This window comes from Enhydra lutris, unplaced genomic scaffold (genome assembly GCF_002288905.1).
Source record: "Enhydra lutris kenyoni isolate GAN:26980312 unplaced genomic scaffold, ASM228890v2 scaffoldscaffold13, whole genome shotgun sequence".
In the NCBI taxonomy this organism is placed as follows: domain Eukaryota; kingdom Metazoa; phylum Chordata; class Mammalia; order Carnivora; family Mustelidae; genus Enhydra; species Enhydra lutris.
The window spans coordinates 39962382-39978379 of record NW_019154097.1 but is presented as its reverse complement, the minus strand read 5'-3'; the positions used below and the strand labels follow the sequence as shown (position 1 = coordinate 39978379).

General features: G+C 53.6%; 1 protein-coding gene across 4 annotated transcripts in view; it reads right to left on the bottom strand.

Annotated features, from left to right (window-relative positions):
• LOC111146323 (euchromatic histone lysine methyltransferase 1) overlaps positions 1–15998 on the bottom strand; it is a 71798-nt gene that overhangs the window by 36604 nt on the left and 19196 nt on the right. For 2 of the 4 annotated variants that reach the window (XM_022501829.1, XM_022501833.1), the window contains exons 6-9: positions 10999–11076; positions 9355–9475; positions 6354–6485; positions 3120–3265 (exon numbers count right to left, since the gene is read on the bottom strand). In XM_022501829.1, the coding sequence (XP_022357537.1) occupies positions 3120–3265; positions 6354–6485; positions 9355–9475; positions 10999–11076 (477 nt within the window). The remainder of the gene's footprint in view (positions 1–3119; positions 3266–6353; positions 6486–9354; positions 9476–10998; positions 11077–15998) is intronic. The other 2 variants (XM_022501830.1, XM_022501834.1) reach the window with 2 other exon arrangements.

Genomic DNA, 15998 nt, shown 5'->3' with positions numbered 1-15998 from the left:
GACAGCAGGGGTGAGAAAGGAGTGGAGCTAAAGGGCGGCACCTCCGCCACAGTCAGTGTCTCTAGAGCAGACAGTCAAGACAGGACACAGAAAGCGGGTTATGTAAAACTATGCAAAAACATGAAACACGAGGAAAAACTCAAAGAGGTCCAAGTGACCGTCCCGGGGAGGGAGCCCAGGAGCAGCAGCGTGACGCACCCACACCGGCAAACAGCAGCAACTCCGAGAGCGGCGTGCGCCGGCTGACCGCCAGCCCCGCGGACGTTACCACTGTCAGCTGCAGGGGATGAGGCGCTGCTCGACGTCCAACCACAAGCAGGATCCCGCACCGAGAATCGCGGGGCCCCAAGTGGCGGAGGGGCGGCTGAGGGCTTCTGCTCGGGAGTCCGAGCGCACGGCCAGGAGCCAGAGGCGTGCCAGGAGAGCGCGGAGCGCCCGGCTGCTCAGGCACGCCAGGAATGGTAGAAAACTCAAATAAAAATGGTGGAAATAAAAAATATGCAAACAGATAAATGCATAGGACCGGCTTGTGACCATAGCCCAGAAAGAAGAAATTACTGAACTGAAAACGGTCAGTGTAATTAACCCAAACCTGAAACAGAACCAGAGAGGAGAGCGGAGCAGCCCGGCTGAGACACCGTCAAATAAGCTGACATACGCGTGACCGGAGTGCCAGACGGGAGGACAGCCAGGCCGAGGAGGCTGGAGGACAAGCAGGCACCAGATCAAAGTCCAAGAGGCTCAGAGAGCATGAAGAAAGAGAAAGACAAAAGAAAGAACAAAACCATGGCACCCAGGCCCAGAGACAAGAGGAAACCTCAGAGCAGCTGAAGAAAAACCGAACATCACACCAGAGGAACAAAAAGGAAGGGCAGCCGGCGTCCTCGTCGGAAAGCTCGGAACAGGGCTACAGCAGCCTCTGCAGTGCTCAGAGGTCTACGCCCATGAAAAGACCTCCCCAGAGGAAGGCAGAACAGAGACATTTCCAGGCCCACAGAAGCCAGAGAACTCACTGTTGGCAGTGACCTGCACTGTGGCTCGGCCACGACAGCAGGGTCCCGGGCTCCAACCCAACAGAGGGGAGGGGTCCCGGGGCAGGGTCTAAACGAGAGTCAACCAAAGACTCTCATGTCTGAGCGGTCTGAAAGAGAACTGAAGAGACATGACAGCGGTACCCTGCGGGGCAGGCACACAGGACGCTACAATGTGACAAGACGGGGGGGAGGGCTGGGGACACGTTACGGTCAGACCCTGCCACCACATCGGCGGGCGTGGCACTAGGAGCAACGGACAGACGCCCGCACGCACGGGGAAGCCCGGGGTGGTCCCCGCAGACGCCAGAAGAAGATGGACACCATCCATCCAGTAGTGGAATAAACTGGAATCATAAAAAATTCAATCCAAAAGGCAAAACACAGAGAAAAATGAGTAATGGACGACATAAACCCTAACACCACAAAGATGCTGGATCGCAGCCCAGCTACAGCAACAATGGCCCGGGGTGGGGTGGTCCGGATGAGATTCAAGCACAGAGACCAAAGAAATGCACTTTGAAGACAAAGGCGCAGAGCCCAAGGGTGAAAACGCGCCTGCAGACACTCGCCACAGGAAAGCCGGGTGCTCACGTGAGTACCAGGCACACACGGTCCCAGCACAGGTGTCTTCCTGGGGCTGCAGAGGGACAGCGCATGAGGATGCGTGTGCACGGGGCAGAGCCTCCACACACAACAGGGCAAGCAAGTGGGTCTGGACGGAGAAACCCACGCGGCGGCAGAACCCAACATGCCTCCCGCGGCAACAGAACGGGCGGACGGGGTCAGAGAAGCATCGGAAGATCCGAACGGCAGGTCCCTGACAGCAGTGGTGGTCATGTGACTGTACACAGCTGCCAACACTCAGAACCACACCAAACAGGTGACTTTTACTGCATGAATTGTGCCTCAACGAGCTGCCTGACAAAACACAAAGACCAAGGAGCTTGTTTAGGGAAGGGCTGCGTGCTGGCAGCGGAACACGAGACAGGGAGACCACAAAACAATTTTGGGGAAAAGAGCAGTGCCCTAAAAACGTCCTGGAATCCCACATAAAACAACAACGAGACAGCAAAGCCACAGCCCAGAACCAACACTGACGACAAAATGAAGGTCCCACGGCTGAGCATCCGGAGGCAAACCCCACTTAGCCACAAGACGCACATGACACTGGTGTTGGAGCAGGAGGAGAAGGAAGACCCAGCTAGTGTCGTGTGGGTCCCAGGGCGTGGGGCACTGAATTTCGAAAGCCTCACCGGGAAGTCCTGCGGGGACTGGGGCCAGTGCGGTCCAGCCTCCAGGAAATCTCAAAGCTTTGGGCTAGCGCCCTCCTCGAGTCCTGCAGAGGGGGTGAGAACAGTCTAGCCCAGGTCTGCGTTAAAGGGGTGGGTGCACAAGGACAGAGGAACAGCTAAGCAGCACCAGGACTGCGCCATCCACAAACTCCAGATGATGTGGCCTCGAGGCCACGGCTGTTGCACAGAAATTGAGAGGAAGAGAAAACGAGGGGGAGTAAATTAGAAGACAGAAGGACAACGGTGTCCATGGGTTTCCATACGGATGGTGCGCATGTTCAGAAAACACAGGGAGGTGAGCACTGCAGAGGGCAGAACCGGGGCCACTCAGGCCCAGTCAGACCCAGAACCTTGGCGGTGAGGTGAGGGTTACCAGCGCGCCCGGCCTGCACAGACTCATGAGGCCAAACGTCTGTCTTGTCTGCTTTCCGGGTCTGTTTCATTTCACAACACAGGAAACACACGAAAGACCACGAGTCCCTAAGACGATAAAGGAAAGGAAAGAGGGGCAGGAGGGGACAAACACAATCGAGGCCCTGGGACTGTCAGAGGACACCAACTCTGAACTCTGAAAAATGGGGAAAACAAAGACCAAGTGGCTGTTTATTCGGTCTATACAGTGTGAGGTGTTTCCGGGTGCCAAAGAGCTCTAGCAGGTGAGGGGAGCTCTTCTGTGTGCAGGAGTCCAGCCAGAAGCTCTAGCAGCGAAGGCAGGCATGAAGGGCCTCCCTTTCTGCTGTGCCTCGGGCGCCCTGCCTCACCCTGCTGCTGCGGGGACAACGAGCGTGCTTACTTCGTGGTCCACACTCTCCGTAGCCATGCACTGGTTGTTGGCCAGGGTCGCGATCTCTCGGCTTTTCGGGGTTTCCATCCGGCAGCTACAGAGGGGCACTTCCTGAAGGCCGTCCGTCTCCACCATGTCGGGACCATTAGCCAGCCCTAAAGTCACACGAACACACGTGAGTGTCACCAACAGCACAGCACACGCCCAGACGGGCTTCCACAACATTCAGCGGCACGAAGTCTCCACCTCAAAGCGGCAATCCGGAAAGTGACCAAGCACATAGTCTTTGCGGAACCCTCACATGCAAGGAAATGCAAGCACATCAACGACTTCGCTGGCACGAGCAGCATGGCCCAGCGGGAGGGTCCGGCTGCCAGCGGCACTGGGAGGGGACCGTCTCCTACGAACACACCGCCAGCCAGGCTCTCAGGAGCCAGGACCTCAGTTCAAAAAGAGACTGTATCCTCATTACAGAAGATTTTCACACAAAAAAGCATCCGATACACATTAAGACCCTGCTCTCCTCACTCGGTTTCAGAGCCGCAGCCCCAGGAAGAAACCTTCGATCCCATCTGGGTTTACTTACTCTCCAGGATGTTTGCTAGGCTGAGGAGAGAGAGTTGAGGGATGCTAGCCCAACAGGGACAGTAGTAGTAAGGGTGACCCAACTTATTTCCTTCTCATCCTCAATTTCTGAGGAAGACACCCAGGGAGAAGGAGGGCCTGCAGCCCACACCTGGGCTGCGCTAGAGCCAGGCCGGCCTCGAGGGCTGGGGGAGCAGGCTGGCTGCCGAAAGGCCCCTCAGTCCCGCCTGGCAACAGGGCCTGGCTGCTTCCAAAGGAAGGCACGTTTCATGCTCTCCTCTTGTGAGGCAGCCAAAGCAGAAACGGAAGGGGATCGACACTGCCCATGCTCGTCGTTAGCTCCCTTAGTTAAGAATAAAGGACTCTTGGGGCGCCTGGGTGGCTCAGGTGAGTGGCCCACTCTTGATCTCAGCTCGGGTCACAGTCTCAGGGTCACGAGTCCAAGCCTACTGTGGAGCCTACTTAACATAACAAAAAGGAAGAGAAAAGAAAAACAGGGAGAGAAAACAATGGACTATTGTCACCACACCTACATACAGGGGCCCACCAGGATGGGAGGACCTAACCTCACTGTCCACCACCACCCTCGTGTGAAGTCAGAGGCCAGTCCTCACCGGGAGCCTCGGGTTGCAGGGTCCCCCGGGACTGGCAGCAGGAGCCGCACGCACATTCTGCCGTGTGACGCAGGGTCACCGACACCCCAAGAGAATGACATCCTTCCTTCACGATGAGAGGAAAGAGGGAAACGGTGAGCTAGAAGTAACGTGAGCATTACCACAGGTTTAGAACTGGGAGAGCCCCGACGAGTCTGCTTACAACTGCGTCCTGCAACGAGGAAGGGGCCGGCCAGCATGGCGGAGGCCGCCGCGAGGAGGAGTGAGGGCACACGGACAGGGGGGCAGTGGCTCAGACGCCTCCCCAGCACGGGGTGTGCCCCCCTCTCCGGCACTGGGAGCCACCAGGGGCGCCAAAGGAATGGCTCAAGAGAAACCCACCAAGTGCCTGCTGCCACCGAGCTCTGGCTCCCTGTGAAATCCCCTCAGCACCCATGCCTGGCCTCCCTCCCAGCACCTGCCAGGACCACGATGTCTCTCCACTGCAGCCGGCAGACCGAGCAGCTAAGACGCCAAGACGGAGGACAGGCGAGCAGTCAGCTCTGACGGTGCACGGACATTCCGCAGGCGCAGGCCCGAACTCTCTGGACCCAGAACCGTCAGTGGCCCTCCGCGCATCACCGGAGCACACCGCCTAGGCCTCCAGCGAGCTGCCCCTCCCAGCCAGCCTCGAGCTCCACAACTGCCTCCCCCGCGTCCAAAACTCAGACGGCAGAAAAGGCAGAGATACAAGCGCAACGCGTGTCTTCAACACACGGACTCTCTAAGTCAGAAGTACGACCGGACAGGCCAGTCCCTGACTGATCCATCAGTGGTTGCAAATCAAGAAAGACGAAGCGTAGAAAGTCGGCTTACAAAGCGTCACAGAGCCGCAGGAAGCCTTCACGCTCTCCTCCCACTCCCCTAACTTGGCTCCCGCCCCTCTGGCACTTACTTTCACCAAGAAAGAGAATATAAACACATAACGCACAACCTCCCAGTGCTCAGCCAACGAACCGGGGCAAGCCCAAGGTCACTGCGCTTGTGAGCAACGGGAACCCCCACTGTGCTCCCCACGGTCTCCTCCCCTCCAACCACTAGGGCACAGCAGAGGGGGATGTGATTCCATGAAATACTGTTCCCAGCTGACACCCGACTCTGTGCCTTCCTGGCACAAACCTGAGAGCAGGTTTAGAAAAATCACCCTTCGTGAGGAAAGCAGGAGGAGGCTACGCCAACAACTTTGGGACACCAGAGAGGCATTCTCCTCTATTTGGTGCAGGGAGGAGGAGCAGTTTCTCCGATGGACACGTCTGGGCCATGCCTGAGGCTAAAGACGTGATTTCCCACGCTAAAGAGGCGAGCTACACCTCTCCAGTGTTCAAGACCTCAAAGTCCAGTTACTCGTCCTCTGAGGACTGACAGGTTAAACCCGTGCAGCAGCGCACAACCCACGACTGCACGGTCCGTGGGGAACGTCAATCACTTTGGGACTGGACGTTTTCGCCATATTACCCTTTAGGTACGTTTCCCAAAATAGTCAGTGATTAGTTACTTTTCATCAATGAAAGGTTTTTAAATGGTTCAAGGAGAATAAACAGGTGGAGAGAAAGCCCCGCACCACTCGGGCCAGCGACTGTGCCCACCCGCTGCACCGCAGGCCCAGTCCCACACCAGGTGCGCCTTCGCTCCAGCACAGAACACACCAGAACACCAGTCACACCCAGAGTCAGACGGCGGCAAAGCCCTGCCGTTCAAAACTGACCCACAGCGCATCTCCCCAGATGCAGCCGGGGCAGGAGGACGCCTTCCGCAGGAACTCTACAGAAAAACGCGGCCGGCTCGGGACAGGCTGTACGAGCTGAGCTCGTGTGAGGCATCTTGGTCCCGTGCTGGGGGTGACCGGGCAGATGCACCCCAGTGCGTCCAGTCGGCCACCTCTCAGGGATGCAGCTAACGGGACGTTTCGTTACTGCCCACCAGAGGACATCACGTTAATACGAGGCCACCCCCAGCGAACAAAGGGCAAGACGGGGCCTAGCCTAGCCATGGCACAGACGGTCACCTTCTGCTTGCGAGGGCAGTGTCCCCTTGACCCGGAGATCCAGGGAGTCCAGGGAGACTTCCATGTAGCCCGTGCTGTCTCCCGGGGCCGTCTGCTCGGCGCTTCCCGAAGACGACGTGTACACGTCCGAACCTGCATTCAAAAGGGCCCCGTGAAACGCTGCCCCGGCCGCGCCTCTCCAGCAGAGACCACGGGGAGTGCCGAGTCACCCGGTCCAGACGACACACTCTGAACGCCACCCATCCAGGACGCTGCGGCCTCACCCACTTTCCTTCTGTGCCTCCCTCGGCTCAGCCCCCACTGCCACTGACCCCTCATGGGGGAGGGGCGGCTGCATCGTGAAACACGAGGAACTGACCTGTGGAGACCTCCTGCTCTGCAGCTACGCTGGTCAGATCAAGGCTGACCCCATGATCAAGGAAAGGTGAAAACATACTCTATAAACATAAATGTTCTGTAACTGCTACCTTAAAAATAAAACAAAATCTCATTTGCGGGTTTGAAAGACCAGCTGATGTAAACGAGCTGGAAGCCGCCCCACGTGCGGTGCTGCAGGGAAACGTGCCCAGTCCGGCACACCAGGGAGGTCGGGGTCACGGGGACAGGACGCAAGGCCGCGGGCACGCACCCGCCCGTCACATGCGGTGCTTTCCAAAGGACATGACGCACCAGAGGGCAATGTCATCTGAATACAACGGAGGGGCCTGGGACACAGGCACTGCCCACACTTGGGCCTCCTCTGCCCTCGAGGCCCGTCCCCATTCCTGGAGAACCCAAAGGGCCCTTGCCGCCCTTTGCCGCCATGAGCAGACGTCACCGAGGAAGCCTGGAACAGGACACACTCGCTCAGTGCAGCATGGAACACCAGCAACCAGCAACAGGCAGGTGCCTGTTCCTCCCGGCCAAGCTTCGAAGTACGTGTCTCTGGTGTGAGGTCAGTGACCACACATCAGCGAGCAGTGACACGGAGCACAGTGGCAGCTGGGACCCGGGACTGCTACCTCCTGCACCTGTGCTCAGGGACAGACCGGAGGAAGCCACCACATGTGTGAGGACAGGAGTGGGCCGGGCGACTTTACACACCTTCCAGAGAAAGGAAACTGGAGCCCCTACGTGACTAACCGCTCCAGCACGCATGGTACACGCGTGTCCCAAGCCCACCTACGTGTCTGTTCGCCGTCATAAAAGCCACATGGGCTGCTCAGCCACGGGGGAGAAAGGGAAACGGAACTCATGGGAGGATCGTGGGCTCCGCAGACAGCCCTCATCTGTGCTTCAGGGGACGGCTCTGCGCCCCGCCATCCACTCAGCAAACCCACTTGGGCAGCGGAGGGCTGGAGAAGAACGGCTCGTGTGGGGCTGTGGGGGTCGGAGCGAGCTCCGTGGCCCCAGGGTGTTGGCATAAACAAGCAAATACAACAGCCCACACGTCCATTTCCAACGAGGGTTGGAAGGGTGACACCGAGAACGGGGCAGGAACAACCGGGCATCCACACGCGAGGGCACGGCGCGGCCACACCGCACACACGTGCAAAGCTGAATGGGTCAGAGACGCACGCAAAGGCCTAACACTGCGGGGCTCCAGGAAGAAAACACACGGCAGCATCTTTGTGTCCTGGCTTAGTTTAAAGGGTTTCTGGGATCATAAAAAGCAAGAATTTTGAAAAAGTAATTCGTAAATTAGACTTTTAACAAATTTTTTAAAGCCTTTACTAGATCCAGGTATGTGCAAAACGTGTACGTAACAAAGACTTGCACCCGGAATATTGCGAGAGCCCTTCCAAGTCAGCGAGGAAGTGTACTCACTGATTTCTAAACGAGCAAAACAGAGAACCCTTTGCAAAAAAAACACATGGCCACAGTGCGCAGCCTCACTCCTCCACTAGGTGAGCGCGACGTGACGGCACAGCAAGGCCGGCGGTGCCCCGGCAGCACCAGGACCAGAGACCAGCCCTGACAAGTGTCGCGAGGACACAGGAGCAGGGCTCCCGCAGAAGAGGGCGGCACTCGGGTGTCCTGCTGAAAACTGCTCAGCAGCTTCCTAAAAGTCAGACATTAGCATACAAGTCAGCCGTCCACTCCTAAATATTCACCCAAGGTACCAGAAAGCACTGATCAGTCAAAACTGTACATAAATGCTCGTGGCAGCTTGATCTGTTAAGAAACAAAAACGGGAGGGGGCCCAAATGTCCCCCGATGGGTGAAGAATGAACCGCGGAGAGCCATCCACAGAACACCCCCAGCCGGGCACCCACTGGCACCACGGTGCGGGCGCCTCACCGGGAACGAAGCACACAGACACGGGAAGGGCGCCCACCCGAGCAGCCGCCCAGCGCTAACCCGCAGACAGAGCGTACAGCGGAGCAGCCTAGGGACGGCGAGGGCTGGCGGGGGAGAGGGAAAGGTCCCCAAGCGGCAGCAGGGGCACCCGCGACAGTAACTGTGCTGAGGTCCTGTGGTCATACACGTGTGAACAATCCCCACCTTGCACCTGAATTACGTGCCCTCTACCACATGCTGGATCTGCATGAGGCCATCAAAAGGGACCCCTGGCCCACCAGGTCTGCTCACCTTCTGGATTTCAGGGTCATCTCTTTCCCTGCATCCCCTTTAACCAAATTACTTCCAGAACAGGGGTATCTGACCAAAGGGCTGGAAGCCGCTGTGTGGACCTGGCTACTGCCCACACCTGACACCAAGGGTGGCCACGGTAACCGTACAATGTTCAGAAGCCACAGACGCCTGGTCACACACGGAGGAGGATGAGTAATGCCCATCAAGTCAACGCTCCACAACGGACCGGCAGTGGGGGGTTTGCCAGAAGGACGCCACATGATGGTCACCTGAGTGTCTCTTGTCAGGTCATACATGTTTCCCCTTGAAACGGTGCAGCCCCTTTTTCAAATGAAATCCTACACAGAACCCCAACCCCACCGCAGGACGGCCGCCCACGGGCCCACCCCCCACCCCGACAGCCCTCGCACGCGGACCCCACAGTCACCCAGCACACCGCTTGGCTTCTTTCTATTTCTCCGCCTCCGTTTCCGTGCCGGCTTGATCCAAGGGCTGTCAGGCTTTCCTTTCCTCTTGAGAAACTTCTTCTTGATACTGGATTCAGAACTCTGAGAGCCAAAGGGGCAGGAATAGAAAAAGCAAAGCATGGGAGCTCCTGAAAGCAAAAGGTACTACAAGTTCTGTTTTCTTGCCAAATAAAATACCTGCTATATCTTGATTCTTCAACTAGAAGATTAATTTCACTTTCAGACATTTTCCTGGTCCCATTCTTAAAAATACTCATGTTTTCCCCTAAATCACACTAAGTTGTTATTTTACAGGAAAGAAAAAAAGAAAAGAAAAAAGAAAAGACAAGCCAAGAACATTTAAGTGGAATTTATCAATCTTACTCGAATTTGGTACAAAAAAGAATGAGAAAGTTCTACTCAGGAACTAAATAAACAAATGAGCTCAGTGAGAGAATCCACTTTTAATCATATGCCTCCATTCACTCTGCTCGTGAGAAAAGGACACTCAATGCCTCAATCTGCTTCAGAATCTACGTCCACATTAATTATCTACATGGAGAACAAGGAAAGAAGTTATAATTAACTTACAGTATTTTAAGACTTTTATGACCCTCTATCTCTAAAATCTCAGATGCAGAAATGGCACCAGACAGACCCGAGCAAGGACGGGCCCCACTGCTAAATGGTCCAGAATGAGGATCTCACAACCCACCCACCCGGCCCCTGGGATACACAGAGAAGCTGAAAAGAAAGTGTTCACAAGACAGGACATACTCCCGGTGTCTGGGGTGGCCGGCCAGCACACACGGGGCTCCTCTGCTGCCTCACGAGCAGCCCAACGCACCCTGCACTCCGATTCCTCTGCCTCACCCCTGCCTCCTTACTGCCAAATCGCAGACCCAACTTCCGCAAGCGCTGCCCCCAAGCTCACTGGCACTTCAAGCTGCCATTCCAGAGAAAGGGTAGCTTAGTGCCAAACCCAACTGTCCCTTCCAAGTCCTCATCTCCTCTGCCCACACAGCACACTGATGCCAGGGACCAGTGTCTCCCTCTCGGGAGCACTGTTCGGCTCGTGCGACCCTGCCCAGTCTCACATCGACCCCTCTTCCTCTGCTTACAGCTCACCTGGGGATGCTTCCTGGGCCCCATCCTGAGGTCTGCGCTCTTCCCCATCTCCAAGGCCCTGCTCCCCCATTCCCACAGACCCAGTGCTCCTGCCCTCTGACTCCTTACCTCCGTGCGACATCCACCCCACAAAAGGTCCTCCTGGCTCTACACTGGATACCTCAAATCCTTTCTCCCATGGGTCATAGGGCAGAACCACGGCCACTGTCCCTGCGGCCAATTCCCACCCACTCCGCCACCCCTCACACCAGAGCCCCGCCCTCCCGCTCCCGGCCCTGCCTGCCCACAGAGCACCGGGCCGAGCCCGTCTCCTTCGGCTCTCTGCCCGGAGGTCTTTCTCGTGCTCCTTCCCGGGGTGCAGGACGAGATCTGCCGTCACGGCCCCGGAGTCCAAGCACGCACTCGCGGTGCCGACCGAGCAGAGGGCTGGACGGACGACAGAGCCTCCTGCCGTGCTCTGCCATTAGACACGAAATCAGAGTGCGGGGCTGGGTTACCAGATCAGACTCATCTCCATCCTCGTCCTCCTCCCCGGTGCCGGCTGACTCCTGCTCCTCTTCAGACTCGCCGTCCGTCTGGCCAGACACACAACAAGCCAAAAAGAAAACACAACTAATGAGACCCTTCGGCGGAGGTGACTTGAGAAAACCACACGTGGTACCGGAGACACCGGCAGTGAGCAGTGGAGATGCACATGCGCAGGCGGGGTGCGGGGACACAACTCGGGGCCGTGTCCGTGAAGTGGCTGGTGCCAGCTCCTTGGCCTGCCTGTTCCCCCCATCCCGGAGCCCGACCCCCGGCGGGCCGCTCCTCAGCCGTATTTCGGTGCCGACCCCGAAGGCAGCCCCTCGGCGTGTCGGCGACCGTCGACTGCCCGCTGAGGGCTCGTGCACGCGAGCCACTCTACGTGTAGCAGAATTCAATGAAGAAGTAATAAAACACACAGTGAAAACATTTCCAGAGGCCAAAAAGTAATACAGAACGCAAAACCTACCCTCGAACCCACCCGGGAGCCCCGCTCAGCACCGAGGACCATGGCGCTAGCGCTGCTCACACGCGCCCGGCCAGGCCTGAACTCGGAAGCGTGGCTCTGCGGGCCCGCACAGCACAGACACCACTTGGCGAGTGAAACTTTCTTCTCATTAAAAATGCATTTGGAACTACCTCCATATCAAAGCAATGTAGATACCTCATTTGTTGTTGTCGTGGTCATGTTTATCTTTTCTATCCACACAGGTAATACCTGAATACGTGTTCAATGCAAAAACACTAAAATACGCGGGTATCCGTTCACCCCTTCACCACGCACCCCGAGGCAGGGATGTGGCTGCGCACAGCCTCAGCCTGGCTCTTGAGGGGCTGCAGCACAGGCTCCCTAATCGAGGCACACCCCTACCAGGTCCACACTGAGGCTGCATTTTACACAAAGATCCCCCAGGACAAACCAACAGACACGCTCCTCTTACAAGTGCGGAGTTCCAAGACTGCTACCATCAGCAATGCCCAAAGGCGCCACTGGCCTCCAAAGGGGTTGCACAACCACTTTGGTCTTTGTTCCCCAAGTACACAAGGAACAGAGTAACTTCCGTAACTTCACAGAATTTCCTACTTCTTACACTTTGTCCCCTGTGACCAAACCCTCGGTCCATACTGCTATTGGGTCCTTGCTTTAGTCATCAGTAGAAGCTACACACATGTAAGACAGCAAGGCTTTGTCTACCAAATATGTTGTATTTCCCTATCAAGTGCAGCTTTGCTTCTGTTCTTTCCTATACAAAAATGTTGAGACTTTATCTGCACAAGTCAAACCTCTTCATCTTTCTCTTTGTGGGTTTTGGGTCTGTGTCTGGTACTAGAAGGTCTTCCTTATTTGAGGAATTTTATTAGAAAAACAATTTCTAACATTTTCTTCCACAGTTCAGTATTTTACGCTGACACTTTAAATCTTCCATAATTTACTTTTAAAAATAACAGCTTCACTGAAATATAATTTACCTACTCTAAAATTCATGCTTTTAAAGTGTACAGTCCAGGGGCACCTGGGTGGCTCAGTCAGTTAAGTGTCCGACTCTTGACTGCAGCTCAGGTCAGGATCTCACGGTTCCAGGATTGAGCCCTCGGGTGGGCTCCACGCTTGGCACGGAGTCTGCTTGAGATTCTCTCTCTCTGCCCCCCCTCCCCAACCCCTCCCTCTCCTCTCTTTTTCAAATAAAATCTTAAAAAAAAAAAAAAAAAAAGGCGTACAGTTCAGTGTTTTAGTATATTCCAAGTAGTGCAACCATCACCACTATCCAGTTCCAGAGCAGAATCTACATTTCCTATGTGACATGATGCAAGAGTTCCCCTCTATTTTTCCTCCAAAAGATCAACTGTCCCAAAAACATTTACTAAAAAGTTCATGATCCCTTGGCCACAAACTAAAAACCCATCCTTAAAACAAAAATTTTAAAATAAAAATAAATAAAAATATAAATCCCATCCTTACAAGTGAACTATATGTTCATATACATAAAGGTTCATTATGGGTTTCCTGTTCCACTCACTCAATGCTTTCCCATTCCTGCACAAATCCCCATTTAATTCGTCTCCAGTAACTCTAACCGCAGTTTTTTCTCCCTGTGCTTGCTGCACACAATTCCCACATCAGCTGTTGTACAGAATAGTCCTGTGAGGGTCTTGATGAGAACTATTCTGGACTTATAGGCAATGTGGGGAGGATGAAACAATGATCTTCTCATTCAGACAAGTAACCGGCCTTCCCTCAGACAAACAAGGAGTCTTCCCTCAGGCAAACAAGGGGGTCTTCCCTCAGACAAACAAGGAGTTTTCCCTCAGACAAACAGCAGGTGTTCCCTCAGACAAACAAGGGTCTTCCCTCAGACAAACAAGGGTTCTTCCCTCAGACAAAGAGCAAGTCTTCCCTCAGACAAACAAGAGATCTTCCCTCAGATAAACAACAGGTCTTCCCTCAAACAAACAACAGGGTTTCCCTCAGACAAACAGCAGGTCTTCCCTCAAACAAAAAACAGGGTTTCCCTCAGACAAACAGCAGGTCTTCCCTCAGACAAAACAAGGGTTCTTCCCTCAGACAAACAGCAGGTCTTCCCTCAAACAAACAAACAGGTCTTCCCTCAGATAAACAGCAGGTCTTCCCTCAGACAAACAAGGGTTCTTCCCTCAGGCAAACAGCAGGTCTTCCCTCAAACAAGGGGTCCTCCCTCAGACAAACAAGAAGTCTTCCCTCAGGGGGGTCTTCCCTCAGACAGACAAGAGGTCTTTCCTCAGGCAAACGAGGGCTCTTCCCTTGGGAAACAGCAGGTCTTCCCGCCACAAACATGCCTTCCCTTAAACAATGGCTTCTTTCTCAGACAAATAATAGGTCTTCACTGAACCTATGTCTCCTTTCCAACCTCTTTCAGGAAAGTTTCAGTTTTTTCTTCTAGGGAACTGACATTTCCTATTAAATTTATTGCTAAGTACCCTGGTGATAATAAAGACTTACAGCTCAATTGTAGGTGTGATACGTGATTTTGCTTTTAGAGTCCTTTTCTTTTAAAGATCCATATGGAAATAATCTGCTTCAAGACAATCCACGTGTGGATAAGCCAGACTGGCCAAATGTTGACAACTATTCACTATTATCTATATGTTTGCATAGCTTAACATTTTCTATTAGAAAAGTTAAAAAACAGCCCTAGGCATTATTGCTGTCACTGACCCCGCTGTCGTTACATTCTCTAACTGGCCGCTGCGGCTACACAAGAGAAGGGGTCCTGATGACACTAAGTTCCGCTCACTCGCTGTAACAGTTCCTCAGCTGATTTTCTTGAATATTTTAAGACATGATTATATTCTTGGCAAGCTCTTCTCCCTTGTCCTTTTAAATATTAATGTTCCCTTCTGGTTCTCTCTCATCTTACAGCACCACAACAAGAATCCTCAATAGTGCGGCGCCCATGTTAGGGGAGAAAGGAGCAATTCCTCCCTCTTTTTATTATTGACATTAGGAATGTCTTAAAATGTTCACCACTAAGTAATCTTTTTTCCTTTTTTTTAAAGGATTCTGATATCTTTAGCCAGGTTTATTTAATATAAGCTACCTTTAAATACCACTGGGTAGTTTGTATTTTTAAAAAGATTGAGCGATGTGGGGCGCCTATGTGGATCAGTCAGTTCAGCACCTGCCTTCGGCTCAGGTCATGATCCCAGGGTCCTCGGATCAGGTCATGGTCTCAGGGTCCTGAGGTTGAGTCCCGTGTCAGGTCCCTGCTCAGTGGGGAGCCTGCTTCTCCCTCTCCCTCTGGCCCCTCAGCTCATGCTCTCTATCTCAATAATAAAATCTTAAAAAAAAAAAAAAAAAAAAAAAGACAGTATCCAAATGGCAGATAAACATGTAAAAAAAAGTACCCAACCTTCTTGGAAATCAGGGAAATATGAATGAGAACTATAAGGCAACGCCACTGCGCTCACTGGCTGGGCGACACCAAGGATGTCAAGCCAGTGAGACTGGAGGACACTCAGGCTGCATGTCTACTAGGGGAGAGCTGTATGGCCCTGCCTACCACTGGTCACGTGACATGGCAACCCCAATGGGGGTGTGCCCCTAGGGACACAGAGGAATGTGCACAGCAATGTCATCTGTAAAGGACCCAACTAGAAACAGCCCAAATGTCGATCTACAGTGGAACGGATACATAAATTTGAACAGTCATCTAAAGAAATACTGTACTGTAGTACAGTACAGTACTCTTGAACATTCTGGTCTCAGAAACCCTTCACTCTATTAAAAATTACTGAGAATACGGGCGCCTGCCTGGCTCAGTGGGTTAGGCCTCTGCCTTCGGCTGAGGTCATGGTCGCAGGGTCCTAGGATCGAGCCCCACATCGCGCTCTCTGCTCAGCAGGGAGCCTGCTTCCCACCCCTCTCTCTGCCTGCCTCTCTGCCTACTTGTGATCTCTCTCTGTCAAATAAATAAATAAAGTCTTAAAAAAAAATTACTGAGAATGATAAAGCACTTTTGTTGATGTGGCTTATGTCTACTAACGCTACTACTGTACAGATCTAAACTAAGAAGTGTTTAAACCACAATGTAACTTCAACGAGTGAGAGGGACAACAGTAAATAGTCTTAGCATCATGACAATAATAGTTTTGACTATCGGACCCATGAAGGGGTCCCCTCAGAACACTTCATGATCCACTTCATAATCCACTGTGCGTAACAATGAAAACGAACAATATAAACTTCACAAACGCAATACTGAGTAAAAACGAGTCACACTCCAAAAAAGGAAAACATACACTTATTCACACAAAGCACAGAAACCAAGAAAACAATTCTTCAGGGACTGGAAGGGCCCACAGGGGAGGCTGGGACAGACGACCCAGGCCTGTGAGCATGGTGGCGGCACACAGGGGCAGTCACTCTCTGCTCAGTGAACTGCTCCTTGTCACAGTTGAAATCATAAAGTCATCCCCCAAATCCAAAAAACATACA